General features: G+C 46.8%; 1 protein-coding gene across 10 annotated transcripts in view; it reads left to right on the forward strand.

Annotated features, from left to right (window-relative positions):
- Nucleotides 1-22,679, forward strand: part of Auts2 (activator of transcription and developmental regulator AUTS2) — a 1,091,249-nt gene that overhangs the window by 986,174 nt on the left and 82,396 nt on the right. For all 10 annotated transcript variants that reach the window (XM_063271296.1, XM_063271292.1, XM_063271293.1 and 7 more), the window contains 1 exon segment: nt 10,781-10,832. In XM_063271296.1, the coding sequence (XP_063127366.1) occupies nt 10,781-10,832 (52 nt within the window).

The raw sequence follows: 22,679 nt of genomic DNA on the forward strand, positions 1-22,679 counted from the left end.
CAGAGGAGATTATCCAATCCCAGGGCCAGCTGCCTCAAGACAGCGCATCCCTCAGGGCTGTACCCATGGACATCAGTTAATAATCAAGACAATTCCCTATAGACACACCCATAGTTCATCAGGGCAACTCCTCTCTCAGATGATTGTAGACTATTGTGTCAAGCTGACAATGAAAACTTAACAAGGTAAATAAGCCTCAGATATCCTCACAGTGCTCCTTGGGCTGAGACATGTTTACCATGACCTCTCAGATCTGGAAGCTTCTCGATATTATAGGCATCCGAGTGAATTTTGAGGTAGGTTGTGTGCACACCTATAATCCCAGCACTCAGGAGAGAGAAGCAGGGGGCTCTTGAAGGAAGGCCAGCCTGGGCTATGTAGAGAGACTTAAATAGAGTCTTAATAGTGTCTTAAATAGAACCTTGTAATCCCAACACTCAGAAGCCAGGGCAGGAGGATGAGGAGCTGAAGGACATTCTGACTCTTATGGACAGTTGGAGTCCACCTTGGATAAATAAATACAAGGTATTTCTCTTGGCATTTGTGTATCTGCGCGTGGACCTGTGCATGTAAGTGCGGGTACCCGTAGAGATCAGAAGAGGGCATACCATCCCGTGGAGCTGAGACCACTCCTGTCCTCTCTTAACTGCTGAGCCATCTCTCGTATCTGCACCTTCATCTCTGCTACGATCCCTCGGGTTTATTTTGGTACTTCTGGGTTTGGGATTAAGAAACTGAGATCATCTCCGGGATGTATGATAGAACAGAAATGCACACAGAAGGTACTGGTCACACTTTGAAAGCCACTCTGTCATCTCTGCTCCTCGCCAAGGCCTTCTTCATACCTTCCCGTTGTCATTTTCCTTGTCTGGAACTAGGAGAACATCCCAGTTTGTATATGTCCCCCCCCCCCCCCAACAGTGATTGAAGTGTTAACATCATGGTAAACACTTTTGAGAAACACACTACTACATACATGTGTGAATGTCAGTGTCTTTAGTAGAGGCTCAGTCTTGGGACCAGTAGAGGACAGCATCTTGTGTAGCGTGTTGCTTGTCCTACCTTCTTTTCGTGCCTGCAATCCCTCTGTGAGAGGCTGGGGATGGCTCCCTGGTAGAAAACCTGCCGGTTTGAGAGGCTGGGCATGTGGCTTTGTGGTAGAGCTCTGGCCTGACATGTATATGCAAGACCGAGGGTTTCATTCCTAGCAACACATAAGACGAAAGGGAATCAGATGAGGTACCGGTCGACAGCTGGGTGATGTGAGTTTCGATGGAATTTATTTTCAGTTTCACTGCCTTTCTTCTGTGGTGTCAGCCTCTGAATGTTAATATTTTAACGTAGATTTGGTGGTTAAGTAAGATATATTTTACATCCTTTCTTCTACCCCCCCCCCCCCCGCTTCAGTAGTTTATAGTCAGCTCCGAAGTTTGAAAGTAAAATTCTTTTCCTTGACTTCCACACTTGGAAAATATTTATTCCACCCCTGCATCTCAATAGGACGCGCCATAAACTAACACCGTCCCGTTTCTTTCCCTCCCTCTTGTTTCAGCCGTGATCGATGGCAGGGGCAGAGGCGCACAGTGGTGGAGGGGTTTTACTTTACAGCAGCAAGGATCAGAGCCACGCAGCCTCCTTTCTGCCTGACAAGTGGTGATGCTTTCATTTCAAAAATTCACCCCTTCAGAAGGGATAGAGGCTGCGGAGGCAGAAGGACGGGGGGGGGGGGTCAGCCGAAGCTGACACAAGGAAGGCGCTCTGATCTGGGGTTTTAAATTTACTCACCTACACAGCAATGTCCCCGGGACCCAGGAAGAGTAGCTGTCTCCTGGGCTGAAGAAAGTGAAAGGAAGAAACCAGCAGGCACAAAGGGTAGCCTGTGGCAAGAGAGGGGTTTGCAACTCCTTTCTGGCAGCCAGTCCCTTCTTTGCTGCCATTCTATACACAGGGGGCTCTTGTTTGACCACCATAAAAAGCAGGTCCTAGCTGGGCAGTGGTGGCACATGCCTTTCATCCCAGCACTGGGGAGGCAGAGGCAGGTGGATCTCTGAGTTCGAGGCCAGCCTCATCTACTGAGTGAGTTTCAGGACAATCAGGGCTACGCAGAGAAACCCTGTCTCAAAGAAAGAGTGGGGGGAAGGGAGGGAGAGGGGAGAAAGAAAGAAAGGAAGGAAGAAAGAAAGAAAGGAAGGAAGGAAGGAGGAAGGAAGGAAGGAAGGAAGGAAGGAAGGAAGGAAGGAAGGAAGAAAAAAGCTGGTCTTGGGCTGGGGATTTGCCTTAATTGGTACAGCGCTTGCCACCACGCATGGATCCCCAGTGCCACATAAACTAGGTTTAGGAGCAAGCCTGTAATCCCGGCCCTTGAGAGGTAGTGGGCGATCGACTTCAGTTTACGGGTATCTTCAGCTACATAGTGAGTTCGAGGTCAACCTGGGATACATGAGCCCCTGCCTCCCCAACATATAAAAAAGATTAAGAAAAGCCAGACTAAGTGGCATCTACCAAAAGCTAGCTGGAGAAGGAACTTCCACATGTTATTACTTCAGTGTTCTTTTCAAACTGCTTAAGTGATTTAAAATTAAAGACTTGAATAGATTTTTGTAAAGGCTTCCTCTTCCTTTAACGGAATCAGGAACCTCCCAGTATTCCTCTGTTGGGGCCGTGCTTCAAGCTCATTATCTTCCCAAGGCTAAATACAAGTAGATGAATGGAACCTTCTCAATGCAAAGCATTCACCCCAAGGCAGGAATTTTAAAGAAATATTTTCTATAAATATGGCCAAGTTAAGTCTGGTAGCTTGTGATACCCACTGAATACCATCTTGAATTTCAAATTGTCAGTCATTAAGCCTTTAGAGCAGCGGTTCTCGCCCTTCCTCACGCTGTGACCTTTAGTACAGTTCCTTACGTTGTGGTGACCCCCAGCCATAACATTATTTTCATTGCTGCTTCATGACTGTAATTTTGCTACTGTTATGAATCGTAATGTAAATATCGGTGTTTTCCCATGGTCTTTGGCGAGCCCTGTGAGAGGGTCCTTCCACCCACAAGGGTGTCAACAACCCACTGATTGAGAATAGCTGCTCTAGATGGATTCAGAATTACTGTTTCTTCCAGTTTCTTTTGTTGTTTCGACAAAGGGTCTCATTGTATAGTCCAGGCTGGCCTCAAAATCATAATCCTTCTGCCTCAGCTCTCTGAGTTAAAAAAAAAATGACTTTAATACATAGTAAAGAAGATAGCTTTCCCTTTTGCTTGGAAATTTTGACTAAAAAAAAGACTGAAATCTTTGACTTTTTTGAAAAACTTTTTGACACACACACACACTTGTCATGTTAGTTTCCATTACCCTCTCAGATCTCCCTTGCCATCACACTGAACCCCTTCTTCATAGCAAGTCCCCTTCCTGCTTTGTATGTCAAGTAGCTAGCCTGTGCTACTTTAGACTCTTAAAAAATAAAAGGCGGGCTGGGGATTTAGCTCAGTGGTAGAGCGCTTACCTAGGAAGCGCAAGGCCCTGGGTTCGGTCCCCAGCTCCGAAAAAAAGAACCAATAAAATAAAATAAAATAAAATAAAATAAAGGCGTGTGCTCCTCTGAGTTTAAATATGGCTACCTGCAAGGTCTAGATACAATTATTTCACTGGAACATTGTAACTAACCAGAGACCATCCCACTGCCAGCCCACTGAAAAGAATGACCGCCACCCCCCGACCCTGGTTATATTTCATAAACTTTCCTGAAATAATTAATTTAACGGTAGAAAGACATCGGAGTCCATGCCTGATCGCGTTTGTTTAGTTGATTCAGTCTTATGTAGCCCAGGCTGGCCCAGAACTCCTCCTGTCTCAGCTTGAGTCCAGGGCTTGTTCATTGATGATTAGTAGGACTGCCTCTCTAAAGACTTGTTGTCTTTAGTTAGAACTAGCTGAGATTCTGAAAGGGATGTTAAGAAGCCAGAAATATTTCTTGTATTAAGCCACTGGAATACAAAAGACATGACTTCCGGCCTTGGACCGGAAATCTTCCAAAATCGGGCCTCAGGTCTGTGGCCGCGATCCCACCATTGGGAAGAAAGGAGACAGGGGATGGCTAGCTGGAGCAGAGACCTGTCTGGTCTATGTAGTGAGATACTGTCTCAATAAAACAAAACAAATGAAATGTATAATTAGGAAGACTGGGGAGGGGCTGAATTTGAAAGCTGTACGAGGTCTGGAGATTGAGGTCACCCACGGCTACATAGAGACTCCAGGCCTGCTGGAGCCACAGGCCAGCTTTCCTCAAAGTGGATGGTTAAACTGGTCCATCATTTTGCTCTTTGAAATAGACCTCTGATTTTTAAAATTAGCTGTATTAAAGGGATTGTAATATGTTACTATACACCAAGCATCCACCCCCATTTCTTCTTTGAAAAGTTGAAAAACATTTTATTATGGTTATTCATTAATTGTGTGTATGTATACTCATGGAGGTCAGAGGACAACTTAAAAGAGTCAGTTCTCTTCTTACACGATGTGGGTCCCAGGTATGAAATTCTAGTTGTCAGGCTTGGTGGCAAATGCCTTTACAATACTGAGCCATCTTGCTGGCCCCTCGGAAAGGGTTTTATTTATTTATTTTCATTTTTATTAAGAGTTCCATGACATCAGTGGTGGTGAAGTAACTTCAAAGAGATGAGACGTGTACTTATATTTATTAATGTACTGATTCATCTCACTAAGACAGGTTTTCACCATGTGCCCTAGACCATTCTGGAATTCAGTATCTTTTGTCCAAGTATTGAGATTACAGAATTTCAGGGTTGGGGGTGGAGAGATAGTTCAGTAGGTAAGAGTGCTTGTTGTTTCTGTTAAGGGCTGGGCTTTGGTTCCCAACACCCAAATCAGGTCACTAACAGCTCCAGGGGATCTGTCCTACAAAGCACTAGAACACACACACACACACACACACACACACACACACACACACACAGAGGGGTTGGTCGGGAGGGAGAGAGAGAATCTTACACTTAATTAAAAAAGAAAAAGGGGGCTGTGTGTTCTGGTAGAAGGTCAGTGACTCAAATGACTGGGGGCTGCATTCATGGTTATCCATCCATCCATCCATCCATCCATCCACCCATCCATCCATCCATCCACCCACCCATCCACCCATCCATCCATCCATCCATCCACCCATCCATCCATCCATCCATCCACCCACCCATCCACCCATCCATCCATCCATCCATCCATCCATCCATCCACCCATCCACCCATCCATCCACCCACCCACCCACCCACCCATCCATCCATCCATCCATCTCTCCCCCAGGGCGCTTAGCTGAGCTGGCTTCCTGGTGATAGGCGATACAGTTCCCATCCTTGCAATGAAGCTTTGACTTTGCTTTCCCAATCTTTACATTTGCTGCATGGAAGGGGAAGCCTCAGTCACACTTGGCGAGTATGAACGTGTACACAAGTCGGATAGTTTGAGGAATTGTGCAGAGAGAGAGCTGTCTACGTGGCCAGTTTGTGAAACCTACCGTGATTCGTGGGATGGGGGTTAGATCAAGACCTTTTTTTGTCCTAGATTTGGATTCTATCCCCCTCTGTGTCAGACAATGCAAAGATTATGTTGTATATGTTGTATCGTGCACCTACTGTGTGCCCAAGATCTATACCCCTGGACCTCCATACCTCTCTCAGAACCAGCGCTTTGCACACGAGGCTGGCCTAGAGGCAATTCAGCCCTAGGCTGCGGGCCTAGTAGCCTCTCCTTGGTTTAGTGCAAATCTCCCAAGCTGTAGCTGCAAAGGGGACAGGAGCATCGCGGTTCCTGCAGGCAGGGAGAAAGGCGCCATGGGGACCAGGGGCCCGTCCGCTACCGGAGGCGGGAGTAGTGGGAGCCACAGCTGTCAGTGTTGCACCCAGGGACTGCGCCCCCGCTGGGCCGACCGGGCGCCAGGGCGGAGAGGAGGGGTGGCGAGGGGCGGGGCGCGTGGGGCGGGACGGAGGAGGGGCGGTGGCACCGGCTGGCGGCTCCGGCTGGGCGCGCCGAGAAGTCCCGCTCCGAGAGCCGGGAGTAAGGCGCGCTCCGTATAGTCCGGAGAGCGAAGTCCAGAGCGCGAGAGCAAGGGTGGGAGAAAGGGGTGTCCCCGCGTCAACACCAGGGACCTCTTTCCCTGCCACGATCCAGCCCCGGGTAGCCGGTGGCGCTGGCGGCGCGCCGCCGATGGAGTTCACTTGAGCCAGGAACAGGCGGGAGAGGCAGGCCGGAGCGGAGCTAGTCCCGCGCGCCCCGTAGCAGCTTCAACCTCAGCTTTCCGCACCGCAGGCGGGCGACACCCGCGGCAGATCGCGACTCCCGGAGCGTGTCGGTGCCACGCCGCGGCGGGCCCAGGACCCATCAGATCAGCCCGCGGCAGTGCCGTACAGGCGGCACCCGCTGTTGGGGAGCCCGAGGCGGCCGCCGGGGAGCTGCTTTCGCCTCTGCCGCCGTACGCCCTCCTCCTCCTCCTCCCTCTCCCTCCTCCCTCCCTCCGCACATGGTCTCCTTTGTCCTGTCGCCGCCGCAGCCGCCTCGTTCTTAGCTCCGCGCGCCGCGGCAGCGGCTCCCGGGCCGCTGCTCTTCAGCCCTGCCAGGTCCCCAGGGCGCACGAAGTTGAGCCCCTGGTTTATGCCAGCCGGTTCCCCGCGCGCCCCGCAGGAGCAACCAGGAGAGCGCGCGGGCCGGGCCCCCTCCCCATCTCCCCGCCACCCGCCCGGGACTTGGCTGCGTTGGATGTGCGCGCGCGGCGCTGACTCCCGGCTGCCGTGGAGGAGCTGGGTGCTGCTTCTGCTGCTGCTGGCTCTGCTGCCGTTGCGGCTCCGGTTCGGATTTGGTTCGCGTGCCTCGGCTTTGAGACTTTGGAGAGGAATTAGCAAAACACACAGACTTGCGGACCTAGCCGGGCCGGCTGGAGTTGGGCGTTTTCTCTGCCTTGGGTTTTGGTTGCTCTCTCCCGGTGGTGCGTGGTGATCTACCCGGAGGGAACCCAGCGGAGGACTCAAACCATGAACTTGGGGTTGACAAGACCACCGAACCCCTTGCGACCAGGTAACGTTGTCCCCCCCCCCCCCACCGTTGGGGGTGGGGGGGGCGACTCGATTGCCCGCCGTCCGCGGTTGCGGGGGAGGAGGCAGGGGTCGAGGGGTCTTTTGTTGCGGCCGCAGCCGGGCCAGGGTGGTAATGTAGGCGGGCTGCTGGCGTCTGGCGGGCCCGGCCTTCCTCCCCCACCCCTCCCCCGCTCCCCTTTGTACTTTCCTAGCTCCCTGAGCCGGCTGGGCTCGGCTCACCGGCTGTGAGCACCTACCCGGGGCGGCCCTAGCCAACAGAGGCGATCCCACCTCTAGGAGTGGACCCAAAGCCCCCAGGGGAGATCCAATAGGCTCCTAGGCTGGAAATGCCCGCACCCGCTTGGGCTAGGATGGGTTCCCTGGAGCGGTGCTGCCTGCTTATGGGTCACTGTCCTTGGGTTGAGCTCCGGTCCCCGCCCTCCGGCTTGTGCGCACGCGGAGCCCGGGGAAGCAAAGGAGAGCTAGCTGGTGCGAGAACTCACCCGGGCTTAAGTTTCCAAGAGGATTGTCTTTGCACCCTCTTCCTGCGGGTGCCGCTTTGGAGAGCTACCTCGGCGAATTGAGTTTTAAGGGGATACGGGTACAGCCCCAGACATCTGGGACCCACACATGTGCACGGGGATTTTTTTTTTTATTTCTTTATTTTTGTTCGTTTTCTTCATTAGCCAGTCTGCTTAACTTTTCTTTACACGCCAGCTACGGCTTCTAGACCATAAAAAGTATTGATATAAAAAGCAAATAGTACCCACCCTGCCGTAAAATGTCTCAAAGAGCATGTTTGTCTGGGAATTCTAGATTGTGCCTCTAAGTGTATAAAACTCATCAAAGGCAATCCAGGTGAGGAAACGAAATGGCAACTGATAGGAAATTCTGCGCGGCTAAAGAGAAGAGGGAAGGCACCAATGTGCCTTAGATCCACCGTACCTGCAGCCGTCGTTGCTAATTTAAAAAGAAAAAAAATTAGGGAAATGATCCAGGTTATAGAGAGAAATGCAATTTTATTTTCTTCTAAAAGTAACGAAATGGAAATGTCCTCACGATTAAGGAGCCCAGCGATATGGACTAACGATTTTAAAAAAAAAATACGTGTGTATGTGGAGGGTATATGAGGTCAGAGGACAGCTTGCAGGAATCCGTTATCTCCCTCCACCTTTAAGTGAGTACAGGGCGGGGTGGGGGGGTGGGGGGAATCGAACTGAGGTTGTCGTGCTGGGCAACAAACCCATTTACCTGCCAAGCCATCACGCCCACCCTGTACGAATGATTTTTCAAAGTGTTGAGCGAAGGAAAGTTACTTGAGGACCGTCGAAGCAGCTACATGGAATTTGCACCTATCAGGACTTTGCCTGGGAGACTCACTCGAAAAATTTGGATGAAAGTGGCCTATGAGGCCAGATGGAAGAATGAGGGACCTTCTCCCCCCACCATCCTCCCTTAAAACCAGAGCACCGAGACACATGTACCTTCGGTGGTTTTGCCTTTTCAAAGGAGGCCTTTTTGAGACACCCCCTTACTGTAACCAAGGCACAGGAGGCAGTTAAAACACTAGGATTCGAAAAGCTTCCATTAGAAGGCATTGCTCCAAGCGTCTTGAATCTCCGTCAGACATATTTCCTTGACAACCGTTGGTCACAGGATCATCAGGTTCTCAGGGTCACTTCATTATCTACTTGAGAGCATACTCAGAGCCTAGTGGTCCTCCCAAAGGTGCTAGAATCACAGGGGCTGCCACCTACAGCCTAATCCTGTTCTGGCTCCCATACCTAGGACAAAAAAACAAAACAAAACACCGCAACCCTAACCAGTTGCTTCCCCCTCTCTGTTTTTGCTGTTTTGGAAGAGCAGTAATTTTTTTTTTAAACCTATTTCCTTTGGCCATTAGATTCATCATAATAGAAAATCCCAAATTTTTCAACAGTTATTTTAGTTGAGTAAAATAATAGAAGATACAGGATATTGCTCTCCTGTGCATGTGTGTAGTTTTTTGTTGTTGTTGTTGTTTGTTTGTTTCTCCAAAAATATTAACTCTGTTTTAGTTTTGAAATCGTGGCTCGCTAATGACGATCCTAAGAGCATTTCACATCATTTTAAGAATGATAAAAACTCTTCGGATGGCCAAGTTTTAGACTTGCAAGACTTACAAGCATAGAAATCTCATAATTTTTGGGAATAGTAACACCCGCCACTGAAACATTGTGTGCTTTTCCAGATTCGCAGTCTCTGTGTGTGTAGTGCAGATCAGAGAGGCTTTGTAACTTAATATTCTTGAACTGTTTAAGGCTGAACACCCTTCACAGGACCTTCTTTGTGACTTTTTTTTTTATGAAAGGCTACTATAATAATATCATTTCGTTTAGCATTACTTATGATGTCAGGGAAAGCTCTGTGTGTGTTTTATTATCCCTACAGAAGCAAAGGGTTTTCACAAGTGAATGCAATCGAATACTTATTTTGTATATTTTTGCCCTTGATCCTATTAATCCTCTGAACCACCCTATCGACAGAAGATTAGAATAAAATAAATGAGAACCAGCCATAATAAAAATAGGCTAGGTCTTTTTATATACCTGGCCTTGTGAACTGGAACATTTCGCTCGACTATACACAGAGATATTTCATCTCCGTCAGTGTAGCCTTGAAAGACTACAGAGAATATCTTCTTTGTCCCCTAAAGCTAGCCCAAGTTCTCTTACCCCACTCTCCACATTTCTTTCTCCCGTTATTTATTGGACATTCTGTGCCTTGCTTTGTCAAAGGTATGTGTCTAGGTGTTAAAGCATGAAAGATAAGAGTTTTCTCAGAAGGGCCACGGGTCAGGTATAGCATGAGTGTTGGTTGACCATTGACATGTCCGAGAGGTGTCTTCAGACGGGAAGAGTGACCTTTCTTAATTTTACCTGTTTTCTAAGTCCTAGAAAGAAGCAGTAAATCTTCAGTATTCCCGAAACCTGCTCACCATTCATTCCCTAGAACATTTGTATATAATTTAAGCTGACTTTATAGACTTGCTGTTTAAAGAGACTTATTGCCTTCCTTCCCTCACACCAGTTTAGTAATAACTAGCTGGCATGATCCTGAAAAGCACGAAAGGAGGTTAGCTCTCATCTTAAAACACCGAATTGGGCCCTGGTTACCTCCCGTGACAAACACTGAACCTCAAGATCGTCAAATAACATCTTTAAAAACAAATTCGTTTCCGGATATCCTGGTTGACACTTTGGTGAGGAAAAGCCTAATGTCAAAAAACACACACATTTCTGATTCGTGGGAGGAAATGGGGAAACAAAATCCGGTGGCAAAAAATTAAAAAAAATAAAAAATAATTAAAAACTAAAAATAACGATCTGTCAACAGAATCGGAAAATCATTTTGTGAATGAGCTAAATTGCCTTGCGGACCGTTTCATAGGAATATGTTTTGCACAGATAATACGTCTAATAAGGACACGTTTTGAAAATCAGATTTTTTCCCTTCCTTTCCTCAGCATGTAGCTGCAGTGCAGGCCTGTGTCCAACAGTCAACCAGCACCACCTGATGGAGGATTTGGGGAAATTACTGACTCTTCCATTTTTTTTTCCCCCCTAAAATATAGTCAATTGATTTAAAATTATAGCAGCCGACGAGGCTATGGTTGATGGTCTTTACTGACAGTCTTAACACTTTCCCTTTCCTTCCTGTTTTTCAGGCTTCGGATGCTAGCTCTGAGAAACTCTTCAACACTGTTCTTGTAAACAAAGGTAAGACGCCTTCATTACTCTAAAGGATGGCCTTAAAAAAAAAATATGCATCTCATTGTCCTTGTCCAAGAAGGAAGAGAAAAGGAGAATCCGTGTGTGCTTTTTGTCTTAGCCTTTTCGTGCTTTTTGCTCCACTTCCGGATCTGGATTTTTTTTAAGGTGCAGGAGGAAAAACGTTCTTTTTTTTTTTTTTTTTTTTAAGAATTTTCTGATTCCTTGTCTGAATTGACCGGTGGTGGTGTTAATTTCTAGTAGGATGCTGCAACGGAGAAGAATGGTTTTACAATGTCTTGATTGTTAAGTTATCAACTTCCCGGCAGTCGGAGCACTATAAATAGTGTGTGTGTGTGTGTGTGTGTGTGTGTGTGTGTGTGTGTGTGTGTGTGTAATGACCAACGGACTATTTAATATTCACAGCCTTACAGCCATAAAGCAAGCCTTCTTCTGCTCTGGGCTCACTGTAAAGTTAATAAATGAGCAAGAGGGCGGAATTTAAAAATGCATCTCTCCATTTGCCTCTTCCAAACCTCAGCCCATAGAGTAAGAGAGGCTAATGATACCCAGGTACCTTCAGGGAAGGCTCACACCAAGTCACCGTCGGTAGGTTTCTCAGGAGTCTTCCTTTGCAGATGTGTCCTTGGACATAGTGAAATTTAGGGGAGTGCCCATGCACTGGCTTCCAAAGGTGTGTGGTCTGAAAGGTACAAACTGTATCAACCCACCTTTTCCCTTCCCACTCTAGAAGCCAACCTAGGGGTTCGCAGGATGATTGCTAAAATATAGCTGTGCTAGCCTGTGCTAACCTCTGTTCCACAGAGGGTGTGTGGGAGCACCGGACCAGCATTGGACCAGGAGTTAAGTACCCACGGGGTGAACTGGGAGGGTACTTCAGCCGACAGGGTATTTCATTGTTAACATTTTTAATCAGTATCCTTTTTACTTACTGGTTAGTGAGCCATTTCCATGTGCAGTTATTTCATGCCCTCTAATTATTTTGAATTTGAACCTACCTTGGTTTTAAATAGTGCATTATCTTTCAAGTTATCCTCCAAGGTCCGGCTGCTTCTAAGTTTGCTGGGACTCCTAGAGTTAGTGTCATATTGAAGACGATCTTGCGTTTTAATTGCGTGATATGATTCCAGCTTTATATCTCATCATATTTTGTTAATGGCCTGAGAAGTTTGTATAGATTCGTAATGCATACTTCGCAGCCCAACTCCCTCAAGGGTAGGAACCTATGATTGTTTTCTGCTCCTCTTATTGAGAGGAGAGAATCGGTGGGCCTTGGAGGTGTCCTTGATAAAAAAAGAAAGGTAATAGGAGAGATCCCTACCCAAAGCAGTTTCCTCCCACTGCCTGGGACCGCACCTTTCTTGTGTTAAGTTGCTGTGGCCCTTTCTAAGCTGGCTCTGGGTTGGCACTAATCATGACCTGAGGAGCAGAACAGGCTGAAGAGCTCCTTCTCTCTCTCCTTCCTGCCTCTTCTCTCTTTCTCCCGTCCCACCCCCACCCTCCCAGTCGCCCATCCAACACTTCCCACATTCTTGTTTTTGTTTACTTACACTGAGTGATGTGTGGCATTTATTTGGCTGTGAACAGCCATGCCCCTGACCGGGTGCCTTTCTTCTCCGCTGCTTTTCTTGAGAGTAGTGAGGGGTGATTTCAGTTGCCTTGAAAGGATTAAGGTTTCTTTGTGTATACTAAAAATCAACACAGGCTTTTCTCCTAAGCTTTGCTTGGGAAACATACACAAATAAGCATTTTAGTTGATGACGGATTATTCCTTCGCCCCTGATTTCCATCAGAATGGCCTTTCTTTCCTCCCCTGGAGTTTCCCCTTAATGCCTTATGCTAATTCCTGTTGGTAACATGAATGACAAGGGCCTGAATTAGTGGGCAAGTACAGGTGTTGCAGAAGTAGACTGCCGGGCACTCACAGCCCCTCTTCCCTGGAGAGAGATTGAGGGGCGCTGGGGAGCTGAAACAGTATCGGGACAGTTTTGTTAAGGGTTATTAGTATTCAGAGGGTTAGATATCAGAAAAAAATGACTACCACAAAACTGTGTAACATTGTTGTCATTTACTCCTGGGCCTCACTGCCTTTTAGTGTCTCTTTACTCCTGAAAGTAGCTGTAGTGCTTTCTGGATATATGGTTGATGGGTCCTTCAGCTGTCATCATCTGTCACGTCAGGTTCAAGTTACACTGAAGAGTAACCGTGCTTGCCTAAAAGTCAGTCAATTCTATGCAAGCATATGTGTGTATCCATACATATATATCCATATATATTTATATATCCACATATAAATAAAATATGTTTATGTATATATGTATATATGTATATATATGTATATATGCATATAACAAATATAAGTACATATATAATATGCAAATATGCATACATACATGTCTATGCATATATGTATGCATGCATGTATACACACATATGCATATAATGAATATAAGTACATGCAAATATGCAAATATGCATACATACATGTCTATGCATATATGTATGCATGCATGTATACACATATATGCATATAATGAATATAAATACATACAAATATGCATACATACATGTCTACACACATATATACATATATAGACATGTATAGACATGTATGTATGCATGCATGTATACACACACACACATATATGCGCATACACAGTGTTTTAAAACTTTGCAAGAAAGGACAAGTTTACATCAGGTAACAGACACGGCTGGGAAATTATTCAAGGCTATCTCTTACTGAACGGTTTTAACAAGAGTGTAGGTAGTCCCGCCTTGGCACAGTTCAGAGCCAGATGTTCAAGACCACCTATCATCCCCTCTCCTTTGCAGGAGCCTTGCAATCTTCTGGTCTCAGAATTGGCAGGCTTAGCGGAGAAGGTTATGCCTCTGGGCCTGGTGGTCTGGTGGGTGTGCAGATTTGGTCCATAAAATCTCACTGTTGGAGAGCAGTGCTAAACTCACAAGCTGATTGGGGCATGGACTCGGGACTTGGCAGCTTTGATGTTGGCCCGATCAGCTTGGAGACAGAGCCCCAGGCTGTAACAGCAAGGGGTCGTGGCTCAAGTCCATCACTCTGCTTGTGAGCTTGAACAAGCCATTTAGCCTCTGCAGGTCAAAATTTTCAATCCTAAGTAAACCTCATTCTGGGCCAGCATCTCCAGTTGGAATAAAACAGTTAATTGGCAAGAGGCATGGGTTGGAACAGACAGGGGTATGATGAATATGTTTTCTGAACTTTCCAATTGATTTTTATTTAAATGATCCGGTGTTGTAGACTCAATCCAATTGAGTGGAGTTAGACCCAAATAGGTGTTCCAAAATGTTGCTTCTTTTGATGCCTTTTATTTCCGGTTTTACAACGAGTTAATCAGGTGGCGTGTGCTTGCTTTTATACACAGCATACCCAATGAAAGGAGAGCCTTTCAAGAGAAGCATAGAGTTTGAGCCTGCAAATTGGAGGGATTATCGCTGTAGACTTTAAAAAAAAAAAAAGGGCTCAACTTTAATCAAGGTCACGGTTGCCTTATCTAATCTCGATGTGTTTAAATGTTTACAGGATGTTCATGTGAATTTTATGAATCCTTCTGTCTTTGTGATTCTACCATCTGCCAAAGGAAAAATTAGTTTTCCCACTGAGACAGAAGCAGAGAGAGAGAGTGACTGACTTATTGTCCCCGTGTTGTGAGCTGTACAGCTATGGGAACAATAGGGCCTGTAATTCCCCGTTTCTGGAGCACATTATGCTTAAAAAGGAGCTTCTAAGAGCTGGGCAGATGCCTCAGGAGGTAAAGCTCTGGCCTTGCCTGAATTTGGAGCCCTAGAACCTTTGTTAAAAGCCAGATAGGGTGGACCAACTCCACAATCTCAGCAGTAGGGAAGCAGAGGCAGGGAGATCCCTGGGGATCCCAGCCCAGCAAGCTTCAGGCAAGTGGGAGACCTATCTCAAAAAACAAAATAAAGAGCCTGGGAGATGGCCCTGTGGGTAAAGCACTTCCCACTCAGGTCTAGCAACCTGAACTCAATGCCTCGAACCCAGGTAACGGTGGAAATGGAGAACCAGCCTATGTAGGGTTACTCTGACCTCTGTGTGTTTGCCACGGCACACCCACATGTGCTCAGAAGCACACACACACACACACAGCATCCACACAGTAACAACATGAAGTGGAGAGACATTGAGGAAGACACCTGATACCATTTTAAGTCTCTATACACATGCAAGTATGTCCACACAAACACCGGACACACACACACACACACACACACACAGACACACACACACACACACACAGGAATTTTCTAGTTGATTCAGTCTAGCCAATATTTATTACTTTTTAAAAAGGATTTACTTTTTAATTATCTGTGTATGGTTTATGCACGTGGGTGCAGTGCCCAAAGAGGCCATAAGAGGGCATCAGATCAACTGTAGGTAAAGTTAGTTACGGGTGATTTTGACCTGCCTCAGGTGCATGCTGGGACCCAAACTCAGGCCCTCTAAAGAGCTGTATGTACCGCTGAGTCATCTCTCCGTTTCTTATGATCCTTTCTCACTTCCCATAGATCTTCTTGGCAGTTTAGCCCCTCAGATGTGTAGGCACACGCACACACATGTATCCTGTCAAGACAACTACTCTGTAAAGCCTTTAGGTGGCCGTAGAGCAGAGCTACCGGAGGGAAGGAAGCCATGACGGCAAGGAAGGAGAATTCTGCTCAGCTTCCTACTAGCCTGGCCCTGACAGAGCTGGGAGAGGAGAACAGCCACCCCTTTTAGTCTCAGAGTCCCCTTTCCCAGGATTCCTCTCGAAGCCAAGGCAGACTGTAGGGAAAAGATGGGCGATGTGTGTTTGACCTGGTGACTTTCTCACCCTCCTTTCCGCCTTTGTCCCTGCTTTATTAACTTCTCCTGGGGTTGACAGGACTAAAAGGTCTGACTATACTAGATAGGGCACCTACCACTGACCAAAGTGATGGATGATTTTACCGGAGTCCCACTTGGTGAACTAATGAGTGTATTGGCCTTACTGACAAAGCACAGATGAGGGGTTATTTACAGATGAGGAGTATATGTAACCCACAAAGCAGCTACGTCCCTACAAAGTCCCACCCCATCATGAATGGTGGCCCTGTGGAAGCTGCATTGTAGAGCCCACTTCCTATATACTCTAGAATCTTCCATGATGCCTTGCCTCTGAGGGAAGGGGATGAAGGAGTAATGGCTAAACTCCTGGATGAGGTTCTTTGACCCTTCTCTCCTCCTTCTGCTAAGGGCATTAACAGCTCTTTTACAATTACCACAAGGCCTAGCTAGCACTGTATATTGTTCTGCTCAGTACGTTGCCATGACTACCAGGCCAAAGGTAATTTCTGCTCCAAACTGGATGTGGGACGATCCTGTTATACCTGGAAGATTATTTTGTTTTGTTTCTGGTTTTGGTTTGGTTTGCCATCATACAACAGTCCCACAATGTAGGCTTAGATCCTGCTGTGGAATTTCCCCTAAGTTTAAAGAGAAGGGAAGGTTCACTAAGGGTATCTGTGAGGGTGGTGATGGGGAATAATCTAGGGAGCATAGAAGGCTTCAAATCCCGTGGTGAACACAGCTTGTCTTCAGGAAAGTGAAGGAGTGAGGACCATCATCCATGAGCGAGACAGACTCCCACTGCATCTCTGAGACCAACCATGGAGAATTCTCATGGACATCGTGTACCAAGTAGAATGCATGCCCACCCTGAGGTGACCTCATCAAGGCTTTCCCCTACTGATTATAGGGACATACTTGGGCTTGGGATGGGGGACAGGGGAGAGAAGTACCCCCATTTTACTACTTGGTCTCCAGTTGGTGGCACTCTTTAGGGAGGCATAAGAGGTGTGGCCTTGTTACAGAAAATAATCACTGGGAGCCTTTGAGATTAAAAACCTTGTGCTACTTCTAGTTAGGGCTGTCTTGTCTGAAGTTTGTGGCAAAGGATGAGCCGACTCCTTGCAGCCTCTCCACCCAGGATGACTCTCACCCTTCTAGAACTTGAAACCCAAACTCTTCTACAAATGGCCTCGGTCGGGCGTTTTATCATAGCAACAGAAAAATAACCAACACAGGTTTGTTGAGTGTTCGGGCAGTATGCTTTTATCAGCATGGCTGCCTGAGATCTGAGGAGATGATGAGATGAGAAACTGGTTACCCCAATATAATGCGTGGGTGTGGAGGGGGCGTGGCTTAGTGGGAGCAGTGCTTACGGGAAGCCCTGGTTTCTCTGGGTGGCTCTGCATCAACCAGATGTGGTGGTGCACACCTGGAATCCCAGGGTTCTAGAGATGGTAGGGGCAGGAGGCTCAGAAGTCCAAGAAATCTAGTCAACTAGAAAATTCCTCTGTCTCTCTGTATGTGTTTGTGTGGACATACTTGCATGTGTATAGAGACTTAAAATGGTATCAGGTGTCTTCCTCAATGTCTCTCCACTTCATGTTGTTACTGTGTGGATGCTGTGTGTGTGTGTGTGTGTGATTCTGAGCACATGTGGGTGTGCCGTGGCAAACACACAGAGGTCAGAGTAACCCTATATAGACTGGTTCTCTACTTCCACTGTTACCTGGGTTCGAGGCATTGAGTTGAGGTTGCTAGACCTGAGTGGGAAGTGCTTTACCCACAGAGCCACAGGTCAGCATACCACAGGCTCTTTATTTTGTTTTTTGAGATAGGTCTCTCAGAAGTCTGCAGTATGAGTTACATAGTGAGATCAAAGCCAGTCCAAGGTCCCGTCTCAAAAAACAGAAAAATAAAGGTATTGCAAGCAACTGAATGTCTAGTAACTTGTTTAATAGCAATAATGTCAACTGTATTTGTTAGCTTTGAAGGGAAAGGATTTCTTGGTTTGAATACAAAGAAAGTAACATTGAATACAGAAAAGGCAACATTGCTTCTTGAGAAAACTCCCTCTCCTAAAGTTGCTCCACACCTAAAAGTAATGCAGTTTTGACTGTGGGATAGCTTAAGGAGGGGAAATGTGGTTTAGATTTAATATCCCTTTATGTGAACACAAGGAGCCCATTTTACACCTCTTGTGGTGTCTTGGGCTGTGAGGAAGGAAGACGGTTGTGTCAAGTCCAGACCTGATCTGTCACAGGAAACAGAGCCAGTTTTAGCCTCTGCAAATTAGTTCTGTTTTTATCGACTCTTAAATCCCAGATAAGGAGAAGGTAGAATATTGTTCATTTTTTATTTTTCTCCCTCCGGGAGTGTGTGTGTGTGTGTGTGTGTGTGTGTGTGTGTGTGTGTGTGTGTGTGTGTGTGTGGTGTGTGCGCGCGCGCGCCCGCTCACTACTTCAGAGCTGGCTTTCTTGGGGTTTTAAGAGATAGAAATGTCTTACGTGTGGAGAATTAAATAGTGTTGAAGGGTAATTGGTGCTTGATGTGAGACAAAGGAGTTAGAAGTAGGTTCCCCCTTCTCCCACCCCATACCACAAATAGCACGCAATCAGGCCCCTTTGTCATGGAAATTGGCCTTCCTATGGAAATCTGACTCTCACTTACAGAAGCTGTTGTATAGAATTATTCCTGGAGAATTCTGGGAAACAGATGCCTTGTCCTGTGAGTATAAAATTACCCGGCAGAGGCCAGAAATATTCCACATGGCAAGAAAGTGCTCCTCTCTGGATACACCAGTGTGTGTACACATGTGGAAGCCAGATGTCCTTGCTGGGTAGTCTTCGTTTGACCACATTTTACCTTACTGTGTGAGGTCAGCTTTCTCCCTGACCCTGGAGCTCACGGATTAGGCTCTCCTCTGGCTCAGGCCCCTCTCCTGTCTTCATTTTCCTGGTGCTGGGATTAAAGATGTGCATGTGGGCTGCCAGGAATAGTGTTTTTGTGGATCCTAGGCATCAATCTCAGGTCCTCCTATCTGTGTGGTAAGCTCTTTGGCCACAGCCATCCCCCCAGTCTCCTTGCTGGATAGTTTACCCGGCAGCTGTCACCTGGCCTTCTGAGGGACCTGTGGGGACACATGTTGGGGAACTAGAGACAAGAGTTGGATCCCACCGCAAGCATTTAGTTTTACGATGTGGAGAGCATCCGAAATGCTCTTAGCTGTATTTGAGGGTTCAGCATTGGCCATCTTGCAACTTTCCAGAAGAAAGGAGGAAGAGGCCAGCCCGCCTAGAGCCTGAATGTCCCTGTGACCACTTGCGAGATGGCTGCTGTGTAATGTGTTGTGTCTGGGAGTGCATATATAACACACGTACACCTGAGTGTAGAGGCCAGAAGGTGATGTCCAGCATTTTTCTCAGTTGCTCGCCACCATAGCTTTTGAGGCATGGTGTCTCACCGACCCTGTCTGCAGTGACTGCTCAGTGATTCCCAAGGGTCCACCAGTCTCTGCCTCCCCAGTGCCAGGATTGAAGATCGCTTCAGCATACCCACCTTTTTAATTGTAGGTGCTGGGGCTCTGACCCCTGGGCTGGGTTTGCTTCTGTGGCAAACACTGCTGACATCATTTCTACAGGCTCAAACATTCGTTCATGGATGTTGAGGTAATCTGGCTTTATTCTTGGACCCACTAGAAAGCCCTTCCCTTCCTTTGTTGGGTGATCTCTGTATCCTCTGTCTGAAATATTTCTCTCATATACCCAGTTGTTTTGAGAGAAAAGCTTGAACGTTCCATAAGCCCCTTTCAGCCCATTGATGGGTAAGGGTATGTAGTGTTTCCTTTAGACACTGTCTGGTGTCTGGGAGAGGAATACACTCATAAAGGCCACTGTGATAGTAATTATTACAGCTAACACATCAAGTCTGTGTTGCGGACCTGCAATGAAAAGGGTTAGCCACCAAAGCTTCCTTCCTCTTCAGTGAGGCTTTCTAACATGTTGTTCAGCCCCAGGCATGGTCTCCTTCATGCAGGAAGCCCTTGGGCTATCCCATGCTTCTGGGTTATTTCTAGTTTCTGACACCTGCAAGGAAAAAAAAAAAAACAAAAACAAAAAACTAAACCAAAAACGTTGCCCCCCCCCACCAAAAATGTATGTTTATTTTAACTAGGTTCCTTTTCTGTTTCACAATCTGGATTCCATTCAGTCAGTTACCACTCCAATTAACTAACAATTATTTAACATTAACAGTAATTACAGACGCCAGTTAAGCGCCTACAGATGTCAACTGTTAGCTTTGTACCTAATCACTCAATGAAACGGAGAAAGTTCAACAAACATCAATTAGCCCGGCAATTAGTATGAGTTAGCAAAGAGCGCGTTATCGCGTGTGCGCTGACTCCATTTATTTTATTTTGGCAGTAAAATACACACTCACACGCTCACACACACACACACACACACACACACACGCACACACACACGCACGCACACACACACTCACATGTACACAGGCACTCACACACACGAACACAGGGAGTTCCCCGGATAAGATAAAACTATTGTCTTACAGCTTACATTAGACCCTTGCCTTGCCTGGGCAAGAGTCAAAGCACTCTTGCCTGGAATGTACTTAGCAAACAGAATTGGTCTCAACGACTCCAAAAAAGAAGAAGAAAAAACAAAACAAAACAACAACAACAACAAAAAACAAACAAAAAAACCAAACCCCAAACCCAGGGCTGCTCAGCCTTAGGAAGCAACTTTGGTGAACTAGGAATCCAGTAAATACAGTGTGAAAGAAAGTGCTAGCAGACGTCAGTGGAGAAAATGATTGATTCACACTCGAGTAGGCTGCTCTGTGCTCCACAGATTTCTCCCGATTTATTCCTGAACTTGCAATAGAGAGGGTGCGATGGTGATTTTATTAATTTCATGGTGCCTGAACCTTCGCTCAGCTGTCTTTTTATTTAGCCCGCAGTGAACATCAAACTATTTTTACCCACTTGTCCCAGTCTATGCTTTAGAAAGTAGGAACAGTTCTCGGTTTGAAGAGAATTCATTTCTTGAATCCACCAGGGCCTGAATTGGCACTCATATTCTCCGCCCCCCCCCCCCCCCCGTGTAAATATCATATCTTTGAGAGCGTCATACATGTGGCAGTAAGAGGAAGATCTCAGGTGTCGTCAGTGTGACACTTTGAGACAGGGTCTCTTGTTTGTCCCTTCAGGTATCAGGCTAGTTGTCTAGGAGCTTTCAGGGATTCTCCTGTCTCTGCCTCTCATCTCACCACAAGAGCCCTGGATTATAGACACACGGTACCCCATATAGCTTTATATGAGTTCTGGGGATCAAAAATCAGAGTCTCATACTTGCTGGACAAGCACTTTACCTTTTTGGTTTGTTTGTTTGTTCAGTGGTTTGGTTTTGCTTTTGGGGTTTTTGGAGTCAGGGTCTGCCACCTGGGGCTTATCCAAGATTAAGCTGGTCTGCCTTTGTCTCCACCTCCCCAGTACTGTGATCATAAGCCTGTGCCACCAGGCCCAGTGTTTATTTATTTATATGTGCGTGTGCGCGTGTACGTGTGTGTGTGTGTGTGTGTGTGTGTGTGTGTGTGTGTGTGTGTGTGTTCAGGAAATCAAGCTCAGTTCACCACACTGTGAGGCAAGCACTCACCAACTGAGCCATCTCCTTAGCCCAGCTCTCCCTTTTTCTATGACTCCTCCCAGAACCCTCTGTCTCCATTTACACTCAGATGATTCCCAAAGGTTGACCCAGTTTTGCTGGACTTACCAGGCGATGACACTCGAAGGCCCAGCCCCCAACTTGGCACTTGGAGATCCTAAGAGGCCGTGTGCCTGCGGCTCCTCCTGGAAATGATTTCCCACAAACCCACAGAGCCTGCAGACAGGAGTGGAAGAAGCTGGTCCCTTGTGGGGAACTACCTTGGGTCTCTGGGGGCCTAATGTAGCAAAACTTTCCGCTTGGGCAAACCTCCCAGTGCCACCCAGGTCTTAACGTGAACTCCCCTTGGCTCCCCAGTCTTTGTGATCCCCATAGGAAGACTCTAAAGGAGTCTCTTAGAGCCATAGTGTAGAAGACACACAGAGTTCATTGTAGAGTTATGGAAGACACCGTCTTAAGGGGTGAGAGCCTCCTGTAACCAGTGAGACCCTGGTTACACCACAGGTAGGATTCCTACTGTTTCTAAAGTTTCTGGATAGGCCGTTTTCCTGAGGGTTGTATTCTTGTACAGGTAATTAACGAGTCCTATGTGGCTTGGCACTTACAGAAGTGGGTTATGGGGAAACTCTTGGTTTTGTTTTGTTTTTAACATTACATGCTATAAAACTAGTAATCCTAAATGTTTAGGCCTTCTGAAACTAGGTTTAAATACTCAACAGTTAATGGCCTTCCAGGTACTTCGGGATGCCACTTCTTCCAAGGACAGAAATAATACAACTCAGAACCCATTGGTCTAATTAGCAGACGGTTAATTAGGTTAACAAGGGCTGTAGTTCTAGCCCTTGTTTTTACAGGCTGTTTGTTATCAGGGAGGAGTCCAGCCCTCTGCTCCTCCAATCCTGCTGTTATCCATGTAGCAATTCTGTATTAGTGACTGTCTTGTCGCTACAACAAAAGGCATTGTCTTAGGGTAATCATTGCTGCGATGAGACATCATGACCAAAATTAACTTGGGGAGGAAAGGGTTTATTTCATTTATACTTTTAGACGAGAGAATCCGTCACAGAGGGAAGTCAGGGCAGGAACTCACACAGGGCAGGAACCTGGAGGCAGGAGCGGATACAGAGGCCACAGAGGAGTGCCGCTTACTGGCTTGCTCAACCTGCCTTACTATAGAACTCAGGACCACCTCTTATAGAACCCAGGACCACCAGCCCAGGGATGGCACCACCCATAGTCACTGCTTAAGAAAATACCTTGCGGCCACATCTTGGGGAGGTGTTTTCT

This window comes from Rattus norvegicus, chromosome 12 (genome assembly GCF_036323735.1).
Source record: "Rattus norvegicus strain BN/NHsdMcwi chromosome 12, GRCr8, whole genome shotgun sequence".
NCBI classification, from domain to species: Eukaryota; Metazoa; Chordata; class Mammalia; order Rodentia; family Muridae; genus Rattus; species Rattus norvegicus.